Source organism: Crocodylus siamensis, chromosome 4 (assembly GCF_052110815.1).
Source record: "Crocodylus siamensis isolate JL-2025a chromosome 4, ASM5211081v1, whole genome shotgun sequence".
Classification (NCBI taxonomy): Eukaryota; Metazoa; Chordata; order Crocodylia; family Crocodylidae; genus Crocodylus; species Crocodylus siamensis.
In genome coordinates, this window is record NC_143398.1 from 43,534,144 (window position 1) to 43,557,431 (window position 23,288).

General features: G+C 43.3%; 2 protein-coding genes across 7 annotated transcripts in view; one reads left to right on the top strand and one right to left on the bottom strand.

The window, feature by feature from the left end:
• Positions 1 to 8,015, top strand: part of AASS (aminoadipate-semialdehyde synthase) — a 45,023-nt gene extending 37,008 nt beyond the window's left edge. For all 3 annotated transcript variants that reach the window (XM_090042196.1, XM_090042199.1, XM_090042198.1), the window contains 2 exons: positions 3,277 to 3,453; positions 6,556 to 8,015. In XM_090042196.1, coding sequence (XP_089898322.1) covers positions 3,277 to 3,453; positions 6,556 to 6,674 — 296 coding nt within the window. In that variant the 3' untranslated portion in view covers positions 6,675 to 8,015. The remainder of the gene's footprint in view (positions 1 to 3,276; positions 3,454 to 6,555) is intronic.
• The window catches only part of PTPRZ1 (protein tyrosine phosphatase receptor type Z1), a 304,343-nt gene continuing 288,243 nt past the window's right edge, over positions 7,189 to 23,288 (bottom strand). For all 4 annotated transcript variants that reach the window (XM_090042193.1, XM_090042195.1, XM_090042194.1 and 1 more), the window contains one exon: positions 7,189 to 22,995. In XM_090042193.1, the coding sequence (XP_089898319.1) occupies positions 22,855 to 22,995 (141 nt within the window). In that variant the 3' untranslated portion in view covers positions 7,189 to 22,854. The remainder of the gene's footprint in view (positions 22,996 to 23,288) is intronic.

Sequence of the window (23,288 nt, forward strand, 5' to 3'; positions counted from 1 at the left end):
AATAATGAAATAACAGAACTAGCTTATGTGGCACTCTTGCAATGCAGCCGTAACCCTGCTGTCGTGGAGCAGTGTTCCATCATGCAGGCTAACACTGTCCTCACAGATCTACCAGACACTTTATATCCTTCAGTGTTCATTAGGGCTGTGCGAAGCTTCGAGTAGTGCTTTGATTTGGAGGAGATTTGGCCCTATTCGGTGGCCGAATCTCCACATCAGAATCAAATCGGGACCAAGTAAAAGGTCCTAATCAATTCAAAGCTCACTGAATCTTCGGAAAAGATTCAGAGAGCTTTGATGATTTGGACAGTCCCCGGTAGCTGCAGCAGGGGGCTGCAGCGGACTCTGAGTTGGTAAGTAGGGGGTGTGTGAGCGGGGGCTGGAGGAGGGGGGAGGGGACCATGGGGGGACCCCTGTCAGCTCCTATCCCCTGCCCGCTTCCCCCAGCCCCTGCCCGCTCCTTCAGCACCCCCCATGTCTGCCCTGCCTGCCCCAGCTCTCGAGCCTTTAAAGAAAAGCCCTGGTGCTCACCAGGTGCTGCTGGGCAGGGGGTGATCCCTGCTGCCCCCACTGTCCCACGCCACATGGGGGGCTTTCATGAGTCCTCTGGCACCCCCTTGCACTGCCCCAGCCCCCCCCACCCCCATGGCTGCCCCGCCTGGCGTGGCTCTGGCCCTTTAAGGAAAAAAAAAATTGAGAAAAGCCCTGGGACTCTCTGCTCCTGCAGTGGCCTTGGGGCTTCAGGGGACTCGTGCAGAGCTCCCCACATGGTGGGGAGCAGTGGGGATAGCCTCCCGCCAGGCAGGAATGGTAAGGCTGGGGTTTTTCTCATTTTTTTTCTTAAAGAGCCAGAGCCGCGGTCGGTGGGGCAGCTATGGGGGGACTGGAGAAGCAGGGGGGGTTGGGGCTTGTGCAACGTGGGGCAGTGGTGGGCAGCAGGGATTGCCCCTTGCTTGGCAGCATCCGGTGAGTCGGGGCTTTTTTTTTCCACGAGTGCCAGGAGCTGGGGTGGGCGGAGCAGCCATTGCTGGGCTGGGGGGGCATGGGCCTGGCTGATTTGGAGATTTGGCAGCAGACAGATCTCCTAATCAGATTGGCTGAATCGATTCGGGACAGTGATTCAAATCACTGTCCCCTGAATTGGCTGAAGCCGAAGTGAATACTAGCCGCTTTGCACAGGCCTAGTGTTCATGTTCTCTTTTCCCAAAGACTAACATCTCACCTTCACTAAGGCAGAATTCAGGTTAAATCAGGGGGTAGCAAGGAGCAGTTGTCTATTCATGCCTCCACTCAAGCACTAAGCTTGTTTTACATAAGTCACTCCACATGTGCAAAATATTACTCGCTCTTCACTCTGGTCCAGAGGATTCCTTGAGACGTTGTTTTCATTTTGCCCGTGCTAAGCTCTAGAGACCACTATCACCTGTGTCTGTAGCTTAGCACCATTCACTTAGAGATTCCAGGTCACCTCCATATTCAGGTTCCTGAGCTTCTCAGTTTGGTTGATTTAATTGATTAGTACTTTTTCTGTTAAATAAAGTTGCCCTTTGAAAGCAAAATTTTTGGACACCTATCCACAAGTGGAGACTCGATTAATTGAATCTGCTGGAGTGTGGTAATTGCTGCGCCCCAGCAGCCTCCTGCATCTTGTGTATCAGCATCCCCACATTTAAAAATGGGGGCGGGGGCACTTGAGCTAAAGCTCATTGAATAAGCTTTAGTTCAAGTACTCCCACTGCCATTTTTAAGAGCAGAGACACTGATACAGGATACGCGGTGGTGCTTTAATTAGGGTGGCTTTAAGAGCTACTCTAATTAAAGCGCTGCCCCCCCCCACCTCTGGAGCTCATGTAAAAGTGCCTCTTAGTTCCAGCCTTGCTGTTATTTATCCTTTCATTTAGTTTAAACTGGATCAACTTGAGATCACTCAGTACAGTGTTATTTTCTACAACCAGCTCTTCTTTGATGTCATTTTACTTACCAAAATCAAGTCTAAAATAGGCTTACCTGTTGTTGGTTCAGGGACTATTTAGTGAGTGTTTCTTGGCTCTTGTATTTGGAAATAACTGGGCACTGCCATAATTAGTAATGTTTGCTGTTCAATTTATAACAGGAAGCTAGTCTCCCATAATGATAACTGTTGCTAGGAAGCTATTTAGTAACATTTCGGAGATCTCTCCTAATCCATATTTGACCCTAGGGAACTAGAGCGGACTTCAGACTCTTACCCTAGAGAACCTCTTTTACTATCCATCCTCCCAGTGGTTTTAACCCAAACAGATTCTGTTTCATCCATGCTGCTCCTTCTGAATCCATTACCAGGTAGTGCCACATTTATCTTAATTGTCATTTTTTTCTGAAGAATTCATACACTTTAATACTGGTGATGCACATATGATTGCTATTTCATCATTGGTCCTTATTGTTATAATGTGAAGTATCATCTCCTCCAGCAGTAGTTCAGGCTCCTTCCTTTTGTTGTACAGGCTCCTTTTATTAGTCTATAACCACATTAGGTGTTTCTGGCTGACCATTCCCAGTTCCATAGACCGATTAGGTGCACTTCTTGCACTAATTGCATTGTCTGCCTGAAAGTTGTTGTCATCAGTCTCAATATTTAATTTCTCCTTAGGGATCTCTCCTAATGATCATTAATAGTTCTTTATATATTGTAGAATTAAAGTAGAAGAATTAGTAATTCTGTCATTGAAAGGTATATCTCCAAGAGAAGACCTATAATTAGAAAGAACTTAGGTAGTTTAAAGGGTATTAAGACATGATTTATTTTTATTTTTACTCCTTTCAGGGTCCCACATTGTAGGTTTATCTATCCAGGTGAAACATCAATGCATCTTGTGCAATTTCACTATTTCTACTATTTTTTAAGATGGTATTTTCATGTTATAAGGGGTCTGACTTGTCATTGTACTTTTACTTCTTTAATGACAGAATGTCTCTAGTAAAGTGAACCAGAGTAGGTGAAACAATAATTCTGGTCAACACGTCCATACAATAGAATTCATTTTATTTTAACTTGGTTTATTCTGTATTTGAAGTATTCAGGACTAGACAATTAGCCATCTGCTGGGGTGCTTGTGATTAGTCAGAAATAAGAGAATAAAGCAGAACATTCCTGCACTTGCATTATAAGCTGCTTGTCAGGAGGTTAGGAGCAGAACTGACATTTTATGTATGACTAATACACTAGGCTCCTGATGTCAGTATTGCAACAATATAAATAAAATTAGTAATGCCGGTCTGTCTTGCTGCTTTTAGGTGCTGGAGAGCGAGATATGATTGTTATGAGAAATGAAATAGGTCTCAGGCATCCATCTGGACATTTTGAAGACAAATTAATTGATCTGGTGGTCTATGGTGATGATAAAGGATATTCTGCAATGGCTAAAACTGTGGGGTATCCCACTGCTATTGCTGCTAAAATGGTTCTGAATGGTAAGTACCTTCCTTTCCGTTTGAATTAAATTATATCTATGCAATTATTGTTTTAAGTAATGACAGGTAAACTTTTTTTCTAAGAAGTATACATGCCGTTTTGTAAAAACACCCTTTAGAAAAGTCTATAATAGAGGCATTTTGTCATACTGATTTTTTTTTTTTTACATCTAAGCTTTGCTACAGTAATTTTAGTGGCAATTGTGAATAGAGGTGCGCCAATACATTGGTCCGATATCAGATTAGTACCAATATGAAGAAAATTGTCTATATTGGATATCGGCTCTATGGGGCCAATAATTTGGCTGATTAATGCCCGTATTGCATGCAGCTGCAGTGCAGCACAGCGCAGAGTTGGCGGTGTGGAGAGCTGCCTTCAGCTGGTAAGTTGGAAGGGGAAGGGGAGAGGGAGGGAAGAGGTGTGAGGGGGGCAGATCAACACCCCTGCTGTGAAGGAAGGGGCAGGGGCAGGCTTTGCCCAGCCAGGGGTGGGGGAGGGCACGGGAAAGAGGCGTGGCTCATGGGGTGGGGAGAGCTCCCACTGTTGCTTGTACCCCAGGAGGTCTGGGGGGCATGTCCCCCTGGTTCTGTGTGGTGTGGGGTGGGAGGCAGCTGTGGGGTTGAGTCAGAGCTGGTGCTGTGTGGCTCTTCTCACCAGGGTCTGGGCTTGGAGTGGCTCTGGCAGCACTGGGAAGAGGCTGCAGCCACCCCAGATTTTGCTGGAGCACTGCTCCCAGCGCTGTACCACCGCCTAGCTCAATGCCCCACTTCCACCCAAGCACAGGGAAAAGCTGTGGTGGTGCTGGGCTGGGAGTGGAGCTGCAGTAAAATTTGGGGTGGCTGCAGCCTCCCTCCAGCACCACCGGAGCCTGCTCTGAGCCCACCCCGGCAAGAAAAGCCCTGTGCAGCACTGGGTCCGGCTCCATGCCGTAGCTGCAGCGCATACTGCAGATCCGAGGGCACACATCCCCCCCACCCTACTGGGGTGCAAGCAATGGCTGGAGCCGCCCCATCCCATGAACTGCACCACCTCCACCCCCCCAGGCAGCGCCTGCCTCCGCCCTGTCCCTCACCATGGGGGAGTTGATCTGTCCTCCCATGCCCCTCCCCTCCTCCCTTTTCTTCCACCGTACCAGACTTGCTACCTGGAGACATCTGTATTGGATTGGTATCGGCTGATATGCCTCCTTAAATATCGGCTATCGGTATCAGCCCCAAAAATCTCTATTGGTGCACCCCTAGTTGTGAATGATTGTCACCTATAGAGAATCTTCTGCACGGGGGTTTCCAAACACTGTTAAAATATATAAATTGTAGATTACAAGTGAACTCCTATGTCATTTTAGCTCTCCCCTACTCCTATATTTTGTTGTCTAATTTTGTAAACCAAGAGAAATTCCAGTGATTGATTTAAAGAGGCCACAGGCCTTATTAGTTACTTCAGTTTTATGTATTCAGAATTTAGCCTAGGGAGAGTGTTTTGTGGGAAGTTTAGATTTATCCCCCAGAAATGTCTTCTGGAGTATTAATTAGTATTTAGAAATAAAATTGGGTGATAGGGATTTAGGGTTAACATATTGGCAGGAGTGAACTGGGTTTGCCAATTCTGCTATGGATAGTCTGTAAGGATGCTAAAAAGTTCACTTATATGTCTTCTGCAAATCCTTAGGAAAGGGAAATAAAAAAGTAACTAAAGTTGGAGAACAGAGACTTCTTACAGCTTGCCTACACTTGGAAGCTACTGCAAAATAAGCTCAAATGTGAATTTTAAAGTTCCGTAACTATTCCATAATAGTTCTCTGTCTGAACACCGATCCCTGCTTAACAGAGTCTTGTGTTTGAACTTAGTCTGCTTTCTCACTGTTTGGGAAGTTGATTGTAAGGCTACAATAGATCTATTCTGTGAGAGGGGCTGCTTGCATCAAGCAGAAGTTCTAAATATCTACCATCGTCTTCAGTACTGAGAGTTCATTTCTTGAGGGAACGCTTGCATTCCGCTTGGATAAAGCAGACTATTTCTTGCTTCAACAGGGGTCACCATTTTCATTACACATTCATGCTTTCCCTATTCCATTATCTCTAGTTGCATAACTAAAACAGAATTCTAGCTATACAGTTTGTTTTTGGTTGACTTTTGTAACTGTATTCCACCCTGCATGCTGAGCTTTCAGCTCACTTGTCAAATGCTAACTATTCTTAAAGATTACTGATTATTTTGCTAGCACAGGGGTGCTCAAACCCTGACCCATGGGCTAGATCTGGCCTACAGAGCCATGTAATCTGGCCCATAGGTCTTCCCATGGATCCAGAAATTTGCTGGGCTAGGTGGGATGGGGGTGGTAGGACTTAATTGCCATTGCTCTGCTGCTGACAAATTTCCAAGCCCCACAGGGCTAGATCAGTCCTGGCTGGGTCAGCCCTACACAGAGGAGTCAGACCCCACCCCCACATGGCTGGATTGAGCCAGGGCCTGACACAAGTTCAATGAAATGGCCTGGCCTCATGAAGCTGTGTTGGGCCTCACAGATGGGATCTGACCCATGGATGAACCTGGGACCACTCATCTTGGCCTGTGGGCTGAAAAGGTTGGGCACCACTGTGCTAGTTCTCAGAGGTCTTTGACATGGTAAATTAACTCCTGCTACATTCAGAAAGAGATTCTATCTTGCAGTATTTCAATAAGTTAGATGCTCTACTACTCACCATCAGAATCAATTAGAATTCCCACTTGGAATAATATTAACCAATTAGCCTTATGTGTAAATAAGCACATTCTCTCTTCTTGTAGCCATATTTAATGAAAAAATGACTCATTGGTAAGTCATTTAGACCTCTGGATATTTTGGGTCTCTGCTTCTTTACTGGCTAAGCAGAAGTGAAAAAAAATCTTATCATCTGCCTTCACCTTTCACTTTTGTTTTAAAAGACTTCTCCGTATTTTTGTTGAATCCATTCAAAATGTTTATGAAGGTACATATGACAAGTTCCTGTTTCTGTGGGTCTTGACTTTTCTTCCACCTCTGCAGAGTATCAGTACTAACTAGTCAGCTGAGCTTGATACTTGTACATTTCTCTGTAATATTCTCTTTATTTATATTTCAGGTGAAATTGATGCCAAGGGCATGGTAATTCCATTAACGAAGAATATCTATGGACCAGTACTTGAGCGTATTAGATCAGAAGGCATTGTATATAGAACCCAAAGCGTTATCAGACAATAACTGAATATAACAGATTGACCTTGATTTTATTTTTGTAAAGGAGTCTATTTGGCCTTCAGTTATGGGCCCATTAATGGTTGTGCCTACAGTCCAAGACACAAATGATGCCATTTATAAAACTACCTATCTGATTCTGTTGAGCACATTCTAAGTAGTTAGATGCGTAAATTGTATCATTTTTTTTTGTGCTTTTGGAATAGGGGTTGTTTGCCTATTAGGGCTAGTTAATGTTTTTTAAAAAAAAACCCATGCATCGTAAAGTGCCAAAAATCATTTGACATCAACATATATAGCAAGGAACTATTATGCATACAACATACGCATTTAATACTTACTAACATTTTATTGTCATTAAGCACTTTGCTAATTAATTAAATATCTAAGGACGGTTTTGTGTTTAAACAGAAAGCATATGCTTAGAACATGGGACTTTTGTTACCAAAAGGACAGACCTCAGTTGAAAAGAAAACATAGTGTGTATTGTCTTATGAGGCTATTCATATGACAAGAATAAGTCGGTCCAGTAAGTAATTTATTATGCTTAATCATTCTTGTCATTTAAATCATTTATACTTTTGCATCTGGTTATTACTTTGATACACACATCCATATATTTAAATATACATCTTATTAAAAGAGAATGTCGATGTAAAGAAAATGGGCAACAATATTTTTGTACGTTTCAAGGCAGTACGATAGATGCACCATATTTTCCTGCATATAACATGCTCCAAAATATAATATACATCATGTTTTTGAAAGGGAGAACGAATTAAAAAAACAGTTCCAGCTTTATGGCTGCATGAACAGGGGACAGAGCCTAATTTTCATCTGTTTTACCCTCCTGTTCCTGCTTAGGCTGTGAAATAGGAGGAGAGAGATCAAGAGCAGCTGGCAGACAGCAAAATTTCCCTAAGAAACTTGAGCTTGATTAGTGGAACATCAAGACCATTAAAAAGGAGAGGGATCATTAATACTTATGGAGTGGAGAACAGTAAGCCATTAAGTCAATTTACTCCTTTAGCTGCCTGAACACTAATACCACAGCTGCTGCACTGTTGAGAAGCAGAGTCCTTCTCTCCTAGGCATAAAAATTGGCTTTCCTGCTTAATACATGCACTCCAGTGTTAGGGGCTGATTTTGGTGGAGGTGTGTATGTTGTATGTGAGAAATTATGTAATAGCTTTAGATGTATTAGTGCACTTGTAAAATCAATTCCTGTGTAATCTTGAAATGCCTTTAAGTTGAAAATGTATTTGTATCTGCCAAATGTGTCTCTCTGGACCTGGAATCAGTGTAACAATTAGTTGGGAAAGGTTTTTTTAGTTCCTACCCCCCCCCCCCAAAAAAACAAAAACAAAACAAAAACACCACTTCCCCCCAAAAAAACAAACAAAAACAACCAGTGTTTCCAATTGCAGAATAGAAGGCTGTTCTGATATGCTGCAATATTAACAAGTATATTTTGCTTTTTAGTTTTAGAGCTCAGTGGCATTTAGTTCTATATTTGGGGTTAGTGAGAGCATTTGGGATGTAAATATAAAGCTGTCAGAAATATCACTTGGAAAAGCTCCTGAGTGTGTTTACTATAGATTACTCTTTCCACTTCAGTGGGCTGGAAAGGTTTAAAATAAACAGGAGGTGTGGTATAAGGACCTCAAGATACTGCAGGCCTAGAGGTTTAAATCTAGGACATACTGATTTGTTATTCTGGTCTTATATTTATCTTTTCTTTCCTCTTGTTGTTCCACCACTTAAAACCTTTTGAAAATCTCCATCCAGGACATTAGTCAGGTAGTTCTCCCACTGGCATCAGGAGGAAGGGACAGAAATTACACATAAACCAATATAAGTAATTGGAAGCCAGTTCAAATCTGTAACACAACAGAAGTTCAGTGCACATAACTGCTTTCAAAATGGCTAAAATTGGTTTAAGATAAACCTGGAGGGATGTAGTATCAGACTTAATTGATAAATAATTTATTTAACTTCTGTCCCAGATCCCCTCCAGATTCAAATTAACTCTCAGTCCCCCAGCATCCCGGGATACTTTGCACCTTTCCTGCAAACCTCCCTCTCAAGGTGGGTGGGTTAGTGTTGGCTCAAGCTGTCTGCTTCCGCCAAGCAGGGAGGCATGCTCTAGCACCCCCTGGGATCAGACCTATGTCATTGCAGGCATGTGGCTGCATTTCTGGTATCAAAACTGAATGAATGTCTGTTCACATGCATATTCATTCAATCTATACAGTTTACACCATGAGTGGGCAATTATTTTGGGCAGAGGGCCGCTTACTGAGTTTTGGCAAGCCATCAAGGGCCACATGACAGGCAGCCTAGGGGCAGATAAATATTAATTTACTAAATTTTTTAGGGGCCCTGCGGGCCAGATAGAATGGCCTAGCAGGCCACGTCCAGCCCATGAGATGCATTTTCCCACCCTTGGTGTAGACTAACCTGCGAAGATTGAACTGATTCAGCCTCAGGCTTTTTGACTGTCTGTACTTAGCCAGCGGACCAGTATCAGCCTGTGCAGCTGTCCAAAAGCTGCCCTTTTCTCCCCTGCTGTTCTCCATCTGTTCTGGAAACCTGCTGGTTCCTCTACCCTCTTACTCCCAATGGCGCCCCCAAGGCTGAAGGATAATGCACTAATAGAATGGAACTGAATTTGGTTATAATCTAACTTATGAACAAGAGAGAAGGAATGGCTTTAATGTTTTCTTCTTACAAATACCTCTGCACTTTTTGAAGTCTGTGTGTAAGAAATGTTGCTTTTGTTTGCTACACTGAAGTTTTTTAAAAGCAAATATGCCACTGATGTTTTCTTCAGGAAGACTAAAGTCTTCCTTTTAAAGAAAGCACTGAAAATTGCATCCTGCAACAGCAGCTTGAAAAAATAAACCCACAAAAATGTATGTTGTTGTGGCTTATTTCTATGTTAATGTGTTTTAAATGCAGGGGGATGGAAATGATTTATTTTTTTCTATATACTTTCTGAGATTTACATTATTTTGGTGTATAAGATGGGTTTCTCCACATTGGAGCTTATTAGAGGCCAGCTGCTTCTGCTGTAATGTTTCACATACTCTAATAAATATTTGAGTTTATATTTAGGTTTAGATTTACAAGGAGGACCTAGGTGTCTAATTTCCCTTTAGGAATCTGGTAACTGGCATTCATAGAACCCTGCTGCTATCCCTTTGGGCACCTAAGGCCCTTAGCACTTAAGGTGTCATTGCAGGGTATGCACAGAAAAACAGCCACCTAAGAGCTAGACACCTAGCTCATACCTAAACTCGAGTGGAATTCACAAGCTAGACATTCTTCCATCAATTTAGCCTGTGGGCCCTTATCAAATAGATGAGTTCAGAGCATGCCTTAACCCTACCTCCAAAAAGCAATGATAGTGAGGTGTCTCCCCCCCTGTATCTAATCAGGCAATGGAGTGAGAGAGACTAGTTTCAGATCCTTGCTTTGTCTCATTAAGAGCAGGGAATTGAACCTAGATCTTCCCATCTTCCAGACTTGTTTCTCCACTGGTCTGTAGGATATTCAAGGTTGAGCCTACGTCTCTTTTGTTGCAGCTGTTTGTATAATACAGATTTTATGTTATAACATATCTTGAAACCTGGCTTTTCCTGTGCAGTGTGCTAACAACCAACTTCTAGAGACACTCTCACTTTTTTTCGCTTCCTGACCCAATGACTACTTTATACATTAATGATTAAAGATAAACATGTTATATTAACCTGATATTTTTTGCTTGGAAAGATAACTGTTTTTGTGCGTTTATTTTAAAACAAGGGAAGTGCAATAGATCTGATCTACTTGGTAAAGCATTTGGTGTGGTGCCAGGTATGGAAATAATTAAACTAGGGAAGATTGGGAATTAATAAAAATATAAGATACATAAGGAATTGAGAGACAGTAGGGGGTGTACTGAAAGGAGGGAGGTTACTACTGGAGGTTTTCAAAAGTCAGTTTTAGGAACTAATCTTATTGTATATTTTCATTAGTGACAGTGGCATTAAAAGGTAGGAATATACTAATGCAACTTGATTATGACAGAAATTGGGAGGAAGCATCAACATGAAAGAGGACTGGACTGTTATACAGGAATAATTTGATGATGTCAAGGACTGAAGTAATAGAAATGGATGAAAATAGTACAACAGGCAGTCATGCATGTAAGAGCTAATAAGAATTTTTTTGCTGTAACCTGGGGGCTTGTCACTTAGGACTTTCTCCTCTTCTGTTGTTTCTATCTGGCTATGACCTGTGAATGTGATGTAGCCATGAAAAAGGCAAACGTGATCCTAGAATGCATCAAGCAAGGTGTACAGAGAAGTACTGATACCGTAGTATAAAGCACGGTGAGACCTCTGGAGTCTGGTTATCCATGTTCTAGAAAGACAAGCTGGAACAGGGCTTGCTAGGATGGTCAGGGGAATAGTCTGTTGTTCAAAGAGATTAAAAAACTTGATTTGCCTAGTCTGGGTAAAAGGAATGTGGCTACTGCCTATGACTAGGTTGGAAACAGTGAAAACTGGTGTTCCCCATGATTTCGCATGCAACCACTGGAAAAAAAGCTTACTAAAAATAAAATGCTAGTTCCCCGTTTTAGCCTGGCCTCACAGCTTGCCAAGTGGGGGAAAAGGGGTAAGCCCCTTGCCATTGACTGGCAGAGAGGGCTGCCCTTCATGTGGCTCTGCCCCTCACCAAGGGGCAGGGCTGCACAAAAGGCAGTGATCTTGGCCAATCAGCGGCCAAGGGGAGAGGGGGTAGTTACCATCTTGGCTGCTCTCCTTCATGCTTGGCTCATTGCTGGCAGCAGGTACTTGTTGGGCAGACAGCAAGGAAGGGACTGGGGTTGCTGTACCCCAGCAAGGGGCGGGTATCTTGCAGCTTGCCTGCAAGCTGCCCTGAGGCATGCATGCACCTGCTGCCAGCAATGAGCCAGGCTTGGGCTCTGCAGACCTTAGTACGGTGGCTTGCAGCCTCCCAGCTGGCCCAGCCATGAGCCACAGAGCCCAGGCTGCTTGCAGAAGGTGACACAGAGGCTGCAAGCAGTTGCATTGAAGGCTGAGGCTCTGCAGACCAATTTGTTGCTGGCTGTGGGTGGAGGTGCACTCCTGCATGGGTTGTGGGGAAAAGGCCAGGGCTGCACTGCACCCAACAAAGAATGGGCCCCTTGCAGTTTTTCCACCGTCTGCCCTTGGCCCACCACCATCTTACAAGTTGAGGTTGGAGTGCTTTTGGCATTGCCCCAAAACACTTTAGGGACTGTCCTTCTTACAGTACTATTTTATGCAGGAAAGACGTGACCCAGACTTCCTAACAGGGAGTGTGGTGTGCCTGTGCTGCCCAAGGGGGAAGCGGGGGAAGAGGTGCTATCTTCTGAGGCAGCAAACCTCAAAAACCTTTGACTTTTAGAGAAAAAGAAATTCCACACAGACACCTCTCAGCACTGTCCAGTCTCCGCTGCTTTAGCTTACCTTGCCTTAGGGGGACCAACTTATTCTTTTTAGTCTCCAATCTCTCCTGAAATCCCCTATTACACCTCACCACATCCAGCCTACCTAGCAGGGTGGCATAGGAACACTAAGGATTGGTTTCAGATCCTGCTGTGCACTGCAAGCCAGTCCCCTCCCACTTGCATTGATGTAGGCCTTCTCTTGTGGAGGCTGAACAGGTTCAGGTCCTGTAGCCTCTCCTCATAGGACCTGCCCTGCTGCCCCCTGATCATGCGAGTGGCCCTCCTCTGGACCCTCTCCATGTTGTCCACATCCCCTTGAAGTGCGGCGCCCAGAACTGGATGCAGTACTCCAATTGCGGCCTGACCAGTGTTGCATAGAGGAGGAGGATCACCTCCTTGGACCTGCTCAAGATGCATCTGTGGATGCATGACAAGGCCTTCCTGACTGCATCCCCACACTGCTGGCCCATGTTCATCTTGGCATCAATGATGACTCCAAGATCCTTTTCTGCCTCTGCACTGATGAGAAGGGAGTTCCCCAGCCTGTAGGTACGGTGCTGGTTCTTCCTCCCCAGGTGCATCACCTTGCACTTGTCGGTGTTGAATCCCATCCTATTCTCGTCCACCCACCCCTGTAACCTGTCTAGGTCCAATTGCATCCCATTCCTCCCTTCTAGCATGCCCACATCCCCCCACATCTTAGTGTCATCAGCAAATTTGAACAGGGTGCTTTTTACCCCCTCGTCCAAGTCACTGATGAAGATGTTGAACAGTGCGGGCCTGAGGACTGAGCCCTGGGAGACCCCACTGCCCACATCCCTCCAGGTCGAAAATGACTCCTCCAGCCAGTTGGCGACCCATTTGACTTGTAGGTGTCAACACCACAGTCCCCCAGTTTTTTTAATGAGAACGGGGTGAGAGACAGTGTCAAAGGTCTTCCGAAAGTCCAGAAAGACTACGTCCACTGCTACCCCTGCAGCTAAAGATTTTGTGACCTGGTCACAGAAGGCCACCAGGTTGGTCTGACAGGACCTGCCTCTAATGAACCCGTGTTGATTGCTCCTAAGCATAATTTCCCTTGCTGGCCCTTCGTGGACATGTGCCAGAATAATTCTCTCAACAAGCTTGCCCAGGATCGAGGTAAGACAAACTGGCCTATAGTTTCCTGGGTCTTCCTTCCTCCCTTTTTTGAAGATGGGAACCACATTGACCCTTTTCCAGTCCTGTGGCACCACACCAGGACATCATGAGTGCTCGTAAAGCTGTGCCAGGGGTCCTGCAATGACCTCAGCTAATTCCCTCAGCACCCTGGGGTGGAGATCATCTGGACCAGATGATTTAAATACATCCAGTCCTGCCAGAACTTCCCTGACTAGATCCTCACTGACTCTTGGCATGAGGGGGGCCTAATGGCGGGGCTGATCTGGTCCCTGCTCAGGAAAAATGGAGGCAAAGGAGTCGTCAAATAGGTTAGCTTTGTCATCTGGTGTGATAACCAAATTTCCTAGCGTGTCTTGCAGGGGCCCCATGTTACCCAGACCTTCTTTTTGTCCCCTATGCATTAAAAAATGACTTCTTGTTGTCCTTGATCTGGGTAGCTAGTCCCAGTTCCATCTCTGCCTTGGCCTTCCTGACCGCCCCCCTGCAGCCCTGAGCAACCACAGTATAGTTCTCCCTGGTTGTCTCTCCTTGGGAGAGGGGGTGGCAGACCTAAGTTCCCTTCTCTTCCAAGGCAGCAGCAGTCACCCTGAGCTACAAATGAAGACTCCTTTCTTCCTGGTGGCCTCCCCCCATGGTTTTTTTCCCCCTCTTGGTTATCCAGTGTGCCAACTTCAAAAAGAGGGGCACAAAAGGTAGTCCTAGCTTAGGGGGTTAAGGACACTGGACATAAGGAAGATGAGTTCAAGCCCTAGCACTCAGGTTGCCCATATCATGGTCAAGTGCTTTGCTTCATTCTCCCATCCATGCATATAGCTATCTATTGGCTTGGGTCAGACGTCCTACTGAGTCATGCATGCATTATGCTACCAGCGGGAAGTAGTATTCTAAGCAGAGGGAAGCACCTTACTACATGCTAAACATCTCCACTGGAATAAAAGGATAGCCAAATGCTTCTTCTCTAGTCCAGGATCCAGAGTGCAACACACTGAAATGAATAGAAGTGTTATATGGCTCAGTTACGGGGTGGTCGACTGGCTCTCCAATGAAAGTACAATGGAACTGTACATACATACAGGTAAGGGGCATGACACTCTGATCCTGGTCGTGTCAGGGCTTTGCTAGCATCTATACATTGACCAGCTACTGAGTGTAATACAAGTATGCCATTATGGGGTAAAGTCTCCTCCATATCACTACACAGTCTTAGCTCTGCCTCTCTGGAGCTGGCAGGCAATGTTGAGGATACACTCCTTTTTCAGGCCTCCTGATAATTTTTTTTCACATCTCTGTTACAACAACTATCATCAACACCCACTTTACACTCCTCGCTGTACTTACTTGGGGCTCGTTCTGCTCTGTTGCAGTTGCCTGGGCCACACACAGTAATGACAGTGGGTTAACTAAACTCGTACAGATACAGCAGTATATTCCTCACTGCTACCTCCCTCCCTACCTCGAGCTGCGAGGCAAGGTAACAGATTTCCATAAGAGGAGGACAAGCTATGTTGTTACAACTGTGACCACACTAGAGCTTGCACCAGTCCCATGATTTTAGTATGAAAAATGCCATCCACTTAATTGAAATCATCCTACTAGTACAAAAAACCCCCCCTCTGTGGAGAGCAGGGTTCAGGGAGAGCAGAGTAATGCACTCTGTCTTAGTGTGGAGGCTCAGCGGTTTTGTTTTTTCTTTCTTAAAAACTTAATTAATTTCCCTGCTATGCCTCCTTTTTCTGCTCCAGTGATCTTAGGCATGGATATGATACTGTGATCAATTCAGGAACACCCCCTACCTACCCCTGGTGTCATAGGGGCAGTCATGGATATGGAGCGACCAAGGTGTGGAATACATGTGCTATTCCAGAAAAGGATTTGGACATCTCACCACTTTTTGGGGGCCTCTAGCTCTATAATAGAAATCCTAACAAACATTCAGGGCAGGCCTCAGGGCTCCCTATTTATCACATGGGACCAGTTAGACACAGAAGCTACAAGCTAGCACAATAAACAGGTGGTCCCACTGACTGGGATGCAAGATCTGGAGCAGGGATTCCTATGCATACAATACAAGCCCAAACCTGTAGCCACCTGTCTCCAAAAGAAACAGTCACAGACCCCGCTCCAATACCAACCCCAAGATAAGACCAACAGACTGCTTCTGGTTGTCACTTAGCCCCCAGCTTGACACAGCACTACCTCCAATCCCGTCCTGGAAAATGACGACCATCTCAAGGTGGCCATGGGGGGACAAACTTGTCCTGGCTTGTAGTCAGCTCCCACAACCTCAAACGGTATCTCTCAAGCAGCAGGCTACCTAACTCTTATTCTCATCGAAGCATCAAGACTTGCAATAGACCCAAAGCTGTGCCCCCTCAGCAATACCTCACAGACCACATCATCACTGGTTCAAATAACATAGACTATAACAGCTCAGGTTCATTCACTGGCTCCTCTACTATCTTCTTCACCATCACCTGCAGTGTCCCTCTGCTGCCTCCTTTGGACAGACTGGGCAATCCCTATGTGAGCAGGACACTGATGAGAGGAAAGCAATCTGACATCAAGTCCAAAATGCGCACAAACCTGTGCCAGAACACTAACCTTTCTAGCTCCACAGGACCTGTTCTTATACAGTGAGAGTCAACTTGCATGTGAAACTGAGGAATAAGAAACCATCCTTAGACTGGATTGTATTAAGTATGGTCTAAACAGGGGCTATGGATTATTGGCCCGTTACCTGGGTTAGTTGTTTTGATCCCTGTGCTTCTCTCAGCATTGCCACCCCTTCCACCTTTTCTGTTCAAATGACTCTATTTGATAGTCTGCCCTCTACATAACTTTTCATAGCATCTGATGAAGTGAGTTCTTGCTCATGAAAGCTTATGCATCTCTGCCTTGGTTAATCTCTAGTTTATACAAGGTACATCTCTACCTTCCTTCTGACTGATCAGGAAGTCAGCTAACCTAGCTGTTAGGAAAAGCTAAGAAGAGGGATTAGTAGACTTAGTTGCCTTCCTTTGGGTTACAGAGAAATGCCTCCCTCCATTAGGGGTGTGCAGAACCCTAAACCTTCTCCTGGAGCTGGGCAGCTAGAGCTAGATCTAATAAAGGACTTGTAGATGCCTAAAGCAGAATTTAGATGGCAAGGCAGCAAGAACTTCCGTTCAGCTGCTGCCTAAACTGCCGTGGTCCTGCCCTGTTTGACTTTAAAGTTTTCCAGGTGGGTGGAGTGCTGCTTCTAGGAATGTCCAGGACTGTCCCAGTTCCAGTAACTTGGTGCCGATTAAGGGTGCAGGCCAGACTGATTATTCTGGTACCTAAATATCCAATGTGTCCAAGTTTCAAACAGTGGCCCAGATTGGCTCTGCTGTAGCCAATTCAATAGTTCATCTGGCTTCTCCATTTTGGACTGCAAAGTAGTGCTCTAGATGCATCCATTTGGTATTCTAAGTCTATGGCCCCTGGAAGATTTTACACTTACGATGTATGTTGATTATGCCATGAAGAATAAAACTGCCATGTGTTCAGGCAATTAGTGGCACAACAAAACAATCTGTGGAACTTTTTTGTGACTGGTTTCCATCTCACTTTAAATTGAGTATGTATCAAGGAAAAGCCTTACCATGAATCTCAATGCAGGCTGCATCATGGGTCTTTAAGTTCACCAGTTACTTTGGGGTGGTGTGGGGACAGTCCTGGCCCCAAGGTGCACATGCTCTAGGTAGCTGGAGACAAGAGACAAGGGAGTTTTAGTTGCTGTGGTGCCTTAGGTACCAGAGTGAAGGGAGACCTTCCTGACAGCTGCATGGTTCATCTCTGCATGGAGATGAACCACATGGTTTTCAGTGTCAGACAGGGCTGGACCACTGATGGGCTCTTCACATGTTGGCAAGTTGAAAGGATACCACATGAAGCACAGCATCACAGACTGCAACTGCCTGGGGCAACCTTGGAACATCTGGCAAGTGGGGAGCCCAGCATTAGGGACAAAATCCCGGATGTTAGGCTCTCCACCCACCTATCACGCCAACCTCCCATTCTGATTCCCCTCTCTACCTCTGGCTCCTTTCCTTCTCTCCCAATTCTTGATGCTTCTAAGCTGCCTTCCTCCTCCTCCGTCTCCCTGCTCTCAGTTCCTACACTCAGTACCATTGCAGCTCCTCTGACTTCTGAGTGAGAAACGGTAGGAAAGTCCATTTCAGTCTGGGATGCTTCAGGATAGACTGCATGTGATACAGATAGAACTGTCAGGCACTTATGCTGTCCTATGCTAATACATCTCTACTGCCATATGCCATGACAAATTTGGGGGACTTCATATAGGGATGGTATAAAGCACATCCCTGACATTACAGCAAACCCTGCTTCATTCTCCTCACCAAAATCAAGCTGTAGCTCTAAAGCCTGGGGACACAGGACTTCATAAAAGTGTTATGACATTCCCACCTGGAATGGAAAGTTTCAGCCCAAATGATTAAAGTTTGGCAAAATCATGAGTAAATAATAGCATGTGTCAGGCATCACTACCTTTCCTTTTCCTCCTATAACTGAAGTAATTGTTTAATTGCTAAAACCACCACTTGTATTCTAGGGCAGTGGTCTCCAAAGTGGGGTGCACATGATGATCCATTGGGGTGCGGGAAGAAAATATTAGAACTTCTATTTATATTTATGTAAATATACATATATTGGGGGTGCGTGCTCAAAAATTTTTTACTGATAGGAGTGTGCAATCAAAAAAGTTTGGAGACCACTGTTCTAGGAGGCAGATGAGCAAATCATAGGTTATTGTACCTTTAAAGCAGTTGCAAGTGATGCACAAACTACTTATGTAAAGCTTTTACTCAGATGTTAAAACACAACAACAGATGCTTTATTTTCAAGGACTGGGTGCTGGTGGATGATGAACAGTACTGGGAGGGGTATGGGGTAGAGAGTGTTTGCTTTTTAATTGTCTCTTAGCAGAGGGGACATTAATCACTTCTTGACATACATAGCTTTGTTATAACTTTTTAAAAAGCCTTAAATTGACATTGTTTGTTATGACTTATTTGGAGATTTGCAGTATATTAACATATTTTCCACACTTGACCCAGTTTGCAAAGACGACTATATATGTCTTTTGAGTCTGTAGCTTGGATTACAAGAAAAAAAATAATTAGAATATGGCATTTGTCTGAGAATTACTTGCCAGCTCTATTTAGGAACTGAAACACATTTATTAAAATCAGTAATCCATCACAAGTTGAAGCTTATAGAAGATTTCTTATGATTCTTAATTTTTTTCTAGATCCAATATGTGTCAGTAAAGAGATTATTCTAAGGACTTATGTTTGAAATAACTTGTCAGCATGCTAAGATGATGAATGTGATTACAAAAAAATCGATAGAAGAAATCTTGGCACAACACTTGATTCCTTGGATTATATTTTAAAATGTCTGTCAATCAGTTTACTTTAAAAGGAACAGTTAGTTCAAGGGGTTGGGGTGGCAAAGGAACATTTCTTTCTGCTTTTACATAAGCAATATAGTAGAACATATTGGGCTGTAAAAAATGTTGGGTTTGTATGGAGGTATTTTAAAAGTGAGATCAGTACTTATACATGTCACAGGAAAAAAAAATCAACAACATGAACTTGTGTAAGGCTATGAGGCATTTTTCTAGAGCAGAAGCTGGAGAAGTAGCAGACAAAAGCATTGAGATTACTTATACCCTTGCTGTGTGCCAATATTATAGTGAAGAGAGGGAATATAAAGTAAGAGGATTAGGAAATGGGGTTAGGAAGCAGCCATAAGATCAAAATTAACCTCCCTGGCACTTGCACCCCAAGGGATTAAGAAAAGAAAAATTATTTTGTCTGTGTATATTCCATGTTTCTGGAACAGAAGATGGGGGAATTATCCAACATGCAGTCCATATCTGTGCTGTTGAACCAGTTGGGCAAAGTTGGAAGTTTATGTCACTGGAAGACAGTGCCTTGGCAAGACATAGTAAGTAAGCAGATGCCCACACCCCTTGGACGATTATGTCTTCTATTTAAGAATGAACTTAGTACTGTTTTTTCAATTGCAACTCAATACCTAAAGGTTTCAGAGATCCAATGTATGTAGGTTTGCTATCATAAATAAAAATATATTTGGTAGAAATCAGCAGGTACTGCACATATGTAACTTTTTCTTATAGTCTAATTACAAAATATACCATTTAAACCATGAGTACTTGTACAAATACAGGATTTGAAACAAAATTGAAACTCTCACAGTAATTCAGGTGATTAAAACTACACATAGGTAATTTTCATTGCATACTCACATGTAATGAATCTCACAGTGCTATGCTTCCTACCTAGAAATAGCAAACATACAAATATGACAAGTAAGAGAGAAAGAGAACTGTGTAAGCTTAGTGGGGAATAAATTTGATTCACAAAACAAGCTCTGCTGTTGCCTTATGAATTATTCATGCAATGGCTGACCCTTTGAATTAAGGAGGCACAGTCTGCATAGCTCTAGAAGGAGAAGAGGTCAAGTGGAAAAGGGGATTTAACTGAATGAACACATTGGCACAATTTTAGAAGACAAATTGTGCATTGGCTTAGTTTGACTGATTCCCGTTAGTTCACCCATACTTGAAATTTCATTTGTAGGGGACAAAAATAGAAACATGAATAAATCTGCCACACTTTTAGCAATCCACGCGCTAGTCTGTCTCTCGAGAAAGGCCATCAGTTTCACTGTGCCTTAGCTCAGCATGAATGGTAGGTGCTTCATTCCTTTACATTTTAGATCTTCCTAAATCTAGATTAGGTTGGCTTTATCTTTTTATATACTACCTTTTTATACACTACTTAACATTCTGCCTCTCCTCCTAGAGAAATCCTGCACTGCTGGGTGGAGCTGACTGAATAACAGTGGGTGCATCTACATGAGTTGTTTACTGTGCAGCTGCCTAATTAGGTCTGCAGTAAAGTCTCAGCATCTACACACGTGGCCCTATTAGGCTGCAGGAAACTAACTCCACTGCAGGTTAGTACTTGTAAACACAAGTACTATGTATGGCAGTGTTCTTTAGCGTTCAGCAACACACATGCTGATGCTGACAGGGCTGGCTGGGGCATGAAGGTGCTTCAGTGCAGAGGTTGCCCGAAGGCTAGCCCTACTCTGGAGCACCCTTGTTCCTCAGCCAGCCCCTCTGCAGTAAGTTGAGCAGAGCTGGAGTGGCCCCAGACTTGCAGGCTGACCCTCTGGACCCCCTGCCAGTCAGGACTGCTCTGACTTGGATCAATATGCTGCAGTCCCAGGGGTAAATGTGGTACCCAGGAGCAATGAACTCTGGCTCATATTGCGCCGGAGTTTATTGTGTTGCATTAATTTCACGTGAAGACATGCCTAGTGACTTCTAAAAGGAAACACTTCCTTTTGTTGCAGGAAAGAGGTAATGTTTAGATCCAAGATTGGCCAATAAATCTGGAAGATGGAGACAAAGTCCAGTAAATCATTTTCTTCTGAAGTTATACAGCCTGTCAATGTGTTAGTACCTTTATTTCTCTGGGGTCTGAATGCTGAGTTTGCTGTGACCTTAGAAATTTTCTTTATTACCTATTTGTTGCCAGGCACTCTTCACATAAGGTATAGAAAAGCCTCTTCCAATGATTCAAATAGCTCTAAGCCCAAGCAGATTTTTCTTCACTTGTCTTTAGTTTTCTACTGGAATTAAATCCTTTCCCCTGTAGATGCCATGGCATGGATTAAACTGTGTTTTTTCCTAAAATTTAAAACCAACTGTACCAAAGTGAGAAGTTTATCATTACTTGAGAAGTTCCTCACTAAAACTAGATCTACTTCAGCATCTTTCATTTTTACTGGACACTGTGGGACTAATTTCAATCTAGACTTACAGTACAAATTAAAAGGCTCCTAGACGCTTAAAGATAGTTAAAGGGCCACACTGACATTACTTCCAGCTTAGCTAATGCTTACTGGTTCTAGATCCTAAGAGACAGCAAAGAATTGAGCAGCTGAGAGCAAAGGCACAAGCAGATGGTACAAAACCCATCATGGATAAGGGCAAGTAACTAGGGACCTTGAATCTTTCAACTATTCAAGACTGCGGGACCTAAACCTGTTCAGCCTTCACAAGAGAAAGCTGAGGGGGGACCTGGTGACTATCTATAAACTCACTAGGGGGGACCAGCAGGGTTTGGGAGAGACCTTGTTTCCCCTAGCGCCCCCTGGCATGACAAGGAATAATGGACAGAAATTATTGGAGAGTAGGTTTAGATTAGACATCCGCAAGAACTACTTCACAGTTAGGGTGGCTAGGAGCTGGAACCAACTTCCAAGGGAAGTGGTGCTGGCTCCTACCCTGGGGATCTTTAAGAAGAGGCTTGATGCCTACCTGGCTGGGATCATTTGAGCCCAGTTTTTCTCCCACCCAGGTGTGGGGGTCGGACTTGAAGATCTACAAGGTCCCTTCCGACCCTACTTCTATGATTCTATGATTCATAACCACGGGAGAAGCCATCAGCTGAGAGTAAATTAGTAAAACAGGAAGCTGATCTGCTATAAAAGTGGAAGAGTAGAGAAGAGAGCAAGTGGCAGAATTTATAAAATCTTGGGTATTAACAATGCAGTGTTTACTGTATGTTGCAGCGTTCTAAGTACAGATTGGAATATTTATATTTATTTTTGCAATGCCGTAGGTAAAAACAATGCCAAGTACAGATGTTATTCTCATAAAAAGTCTCATTTCAAAACAAATGTTTTTCTATTCCCCACAAAAAGTTAAAATTACATGCAGATATATGAAGATTAATCACTTAAGATGCACAATTATATATCAGAAGACTTTTGTTAAAATAAAAACATATATTGAACTACATCATTATAACAATGCAATTACACAGAACTAGAAAACTGACTCAGTAGTAAAATATAAAAATCTACAATTATAAATATAAATTTGGTCCATGGAATCACTATAGAAGTATTTACAGTAAGTATCAGTTTACTAGTCTAAGTGTTTACTGAAGTCTTAAAATGCTGAATATTATAGAGAACATAATTTTATTTACATTCTACTATATTAAAAGTTATATTTCTAGCAAATGCAAGGATTGCTATAAATACAGCAAGTAAATCAGATACTAAAAACATGACCTTTATTTGTCATTGAGAACTCTCTAACATCTATAAATATGATAATTTTTAAGTTAAAAGTAAAGCCAGACAAATTGGAAACTAATACTGAAAAAACATACCACAAGTCAGTTCTTAGAAACACTGTAAAATTCAATCAAGTTAGTCTGGACGTAACAAGAAATCTTCCCAAAAAAGGCACACATTGTTAATGGTGTAAGTTCGGCAGTAAAGTCATATGCAACAGAAATAAAGGTTGCTTGAACAAGGGAAATGAACAGATTATATAATAATTGGGCAGCTCCCTCCTCCCCCGTGTAATATAAAAAAGAAAACAACAACGGTGGTGTGTGCATGTGCGTGTATACATATGAATGTATGTGCATGCATGTGTGTGTTTTGAGTTAGTTAAACCAAAGATTCTAAGCTTTCAGCTGCATTTCCATCAGGTAAAGCTGTGCCATTACTGTCCATAGAAGCAGAAGGATTTTCTTCTTGCCTTGTGCTAACAAGACTGAGGATAGCTTTATACAGAAACTGGTACTGCTCCTACAGAAAAAAGAGGGTATGTTCAATGTATTGTTCTAAATAATAATGCTAGATCATCTTGCAATACTGTTACACCAAATTAATTTGAAGTGACATATCAACTGCTATGGTATATGTGTCCCTGCAGTTTACAAAGTCACTCATTGGCTGATGTATTAATTTTGTGACAAATAGCCCCACCTGCCTAGTGTAGACCTCATTATCAATGGATGCTGTGCATGTGCTTCAAGTGAGAAAAAAAATCCCTGTACATTTGTTTTTTTAACGTATGGGGTGAAATCCTAGCCTCCATG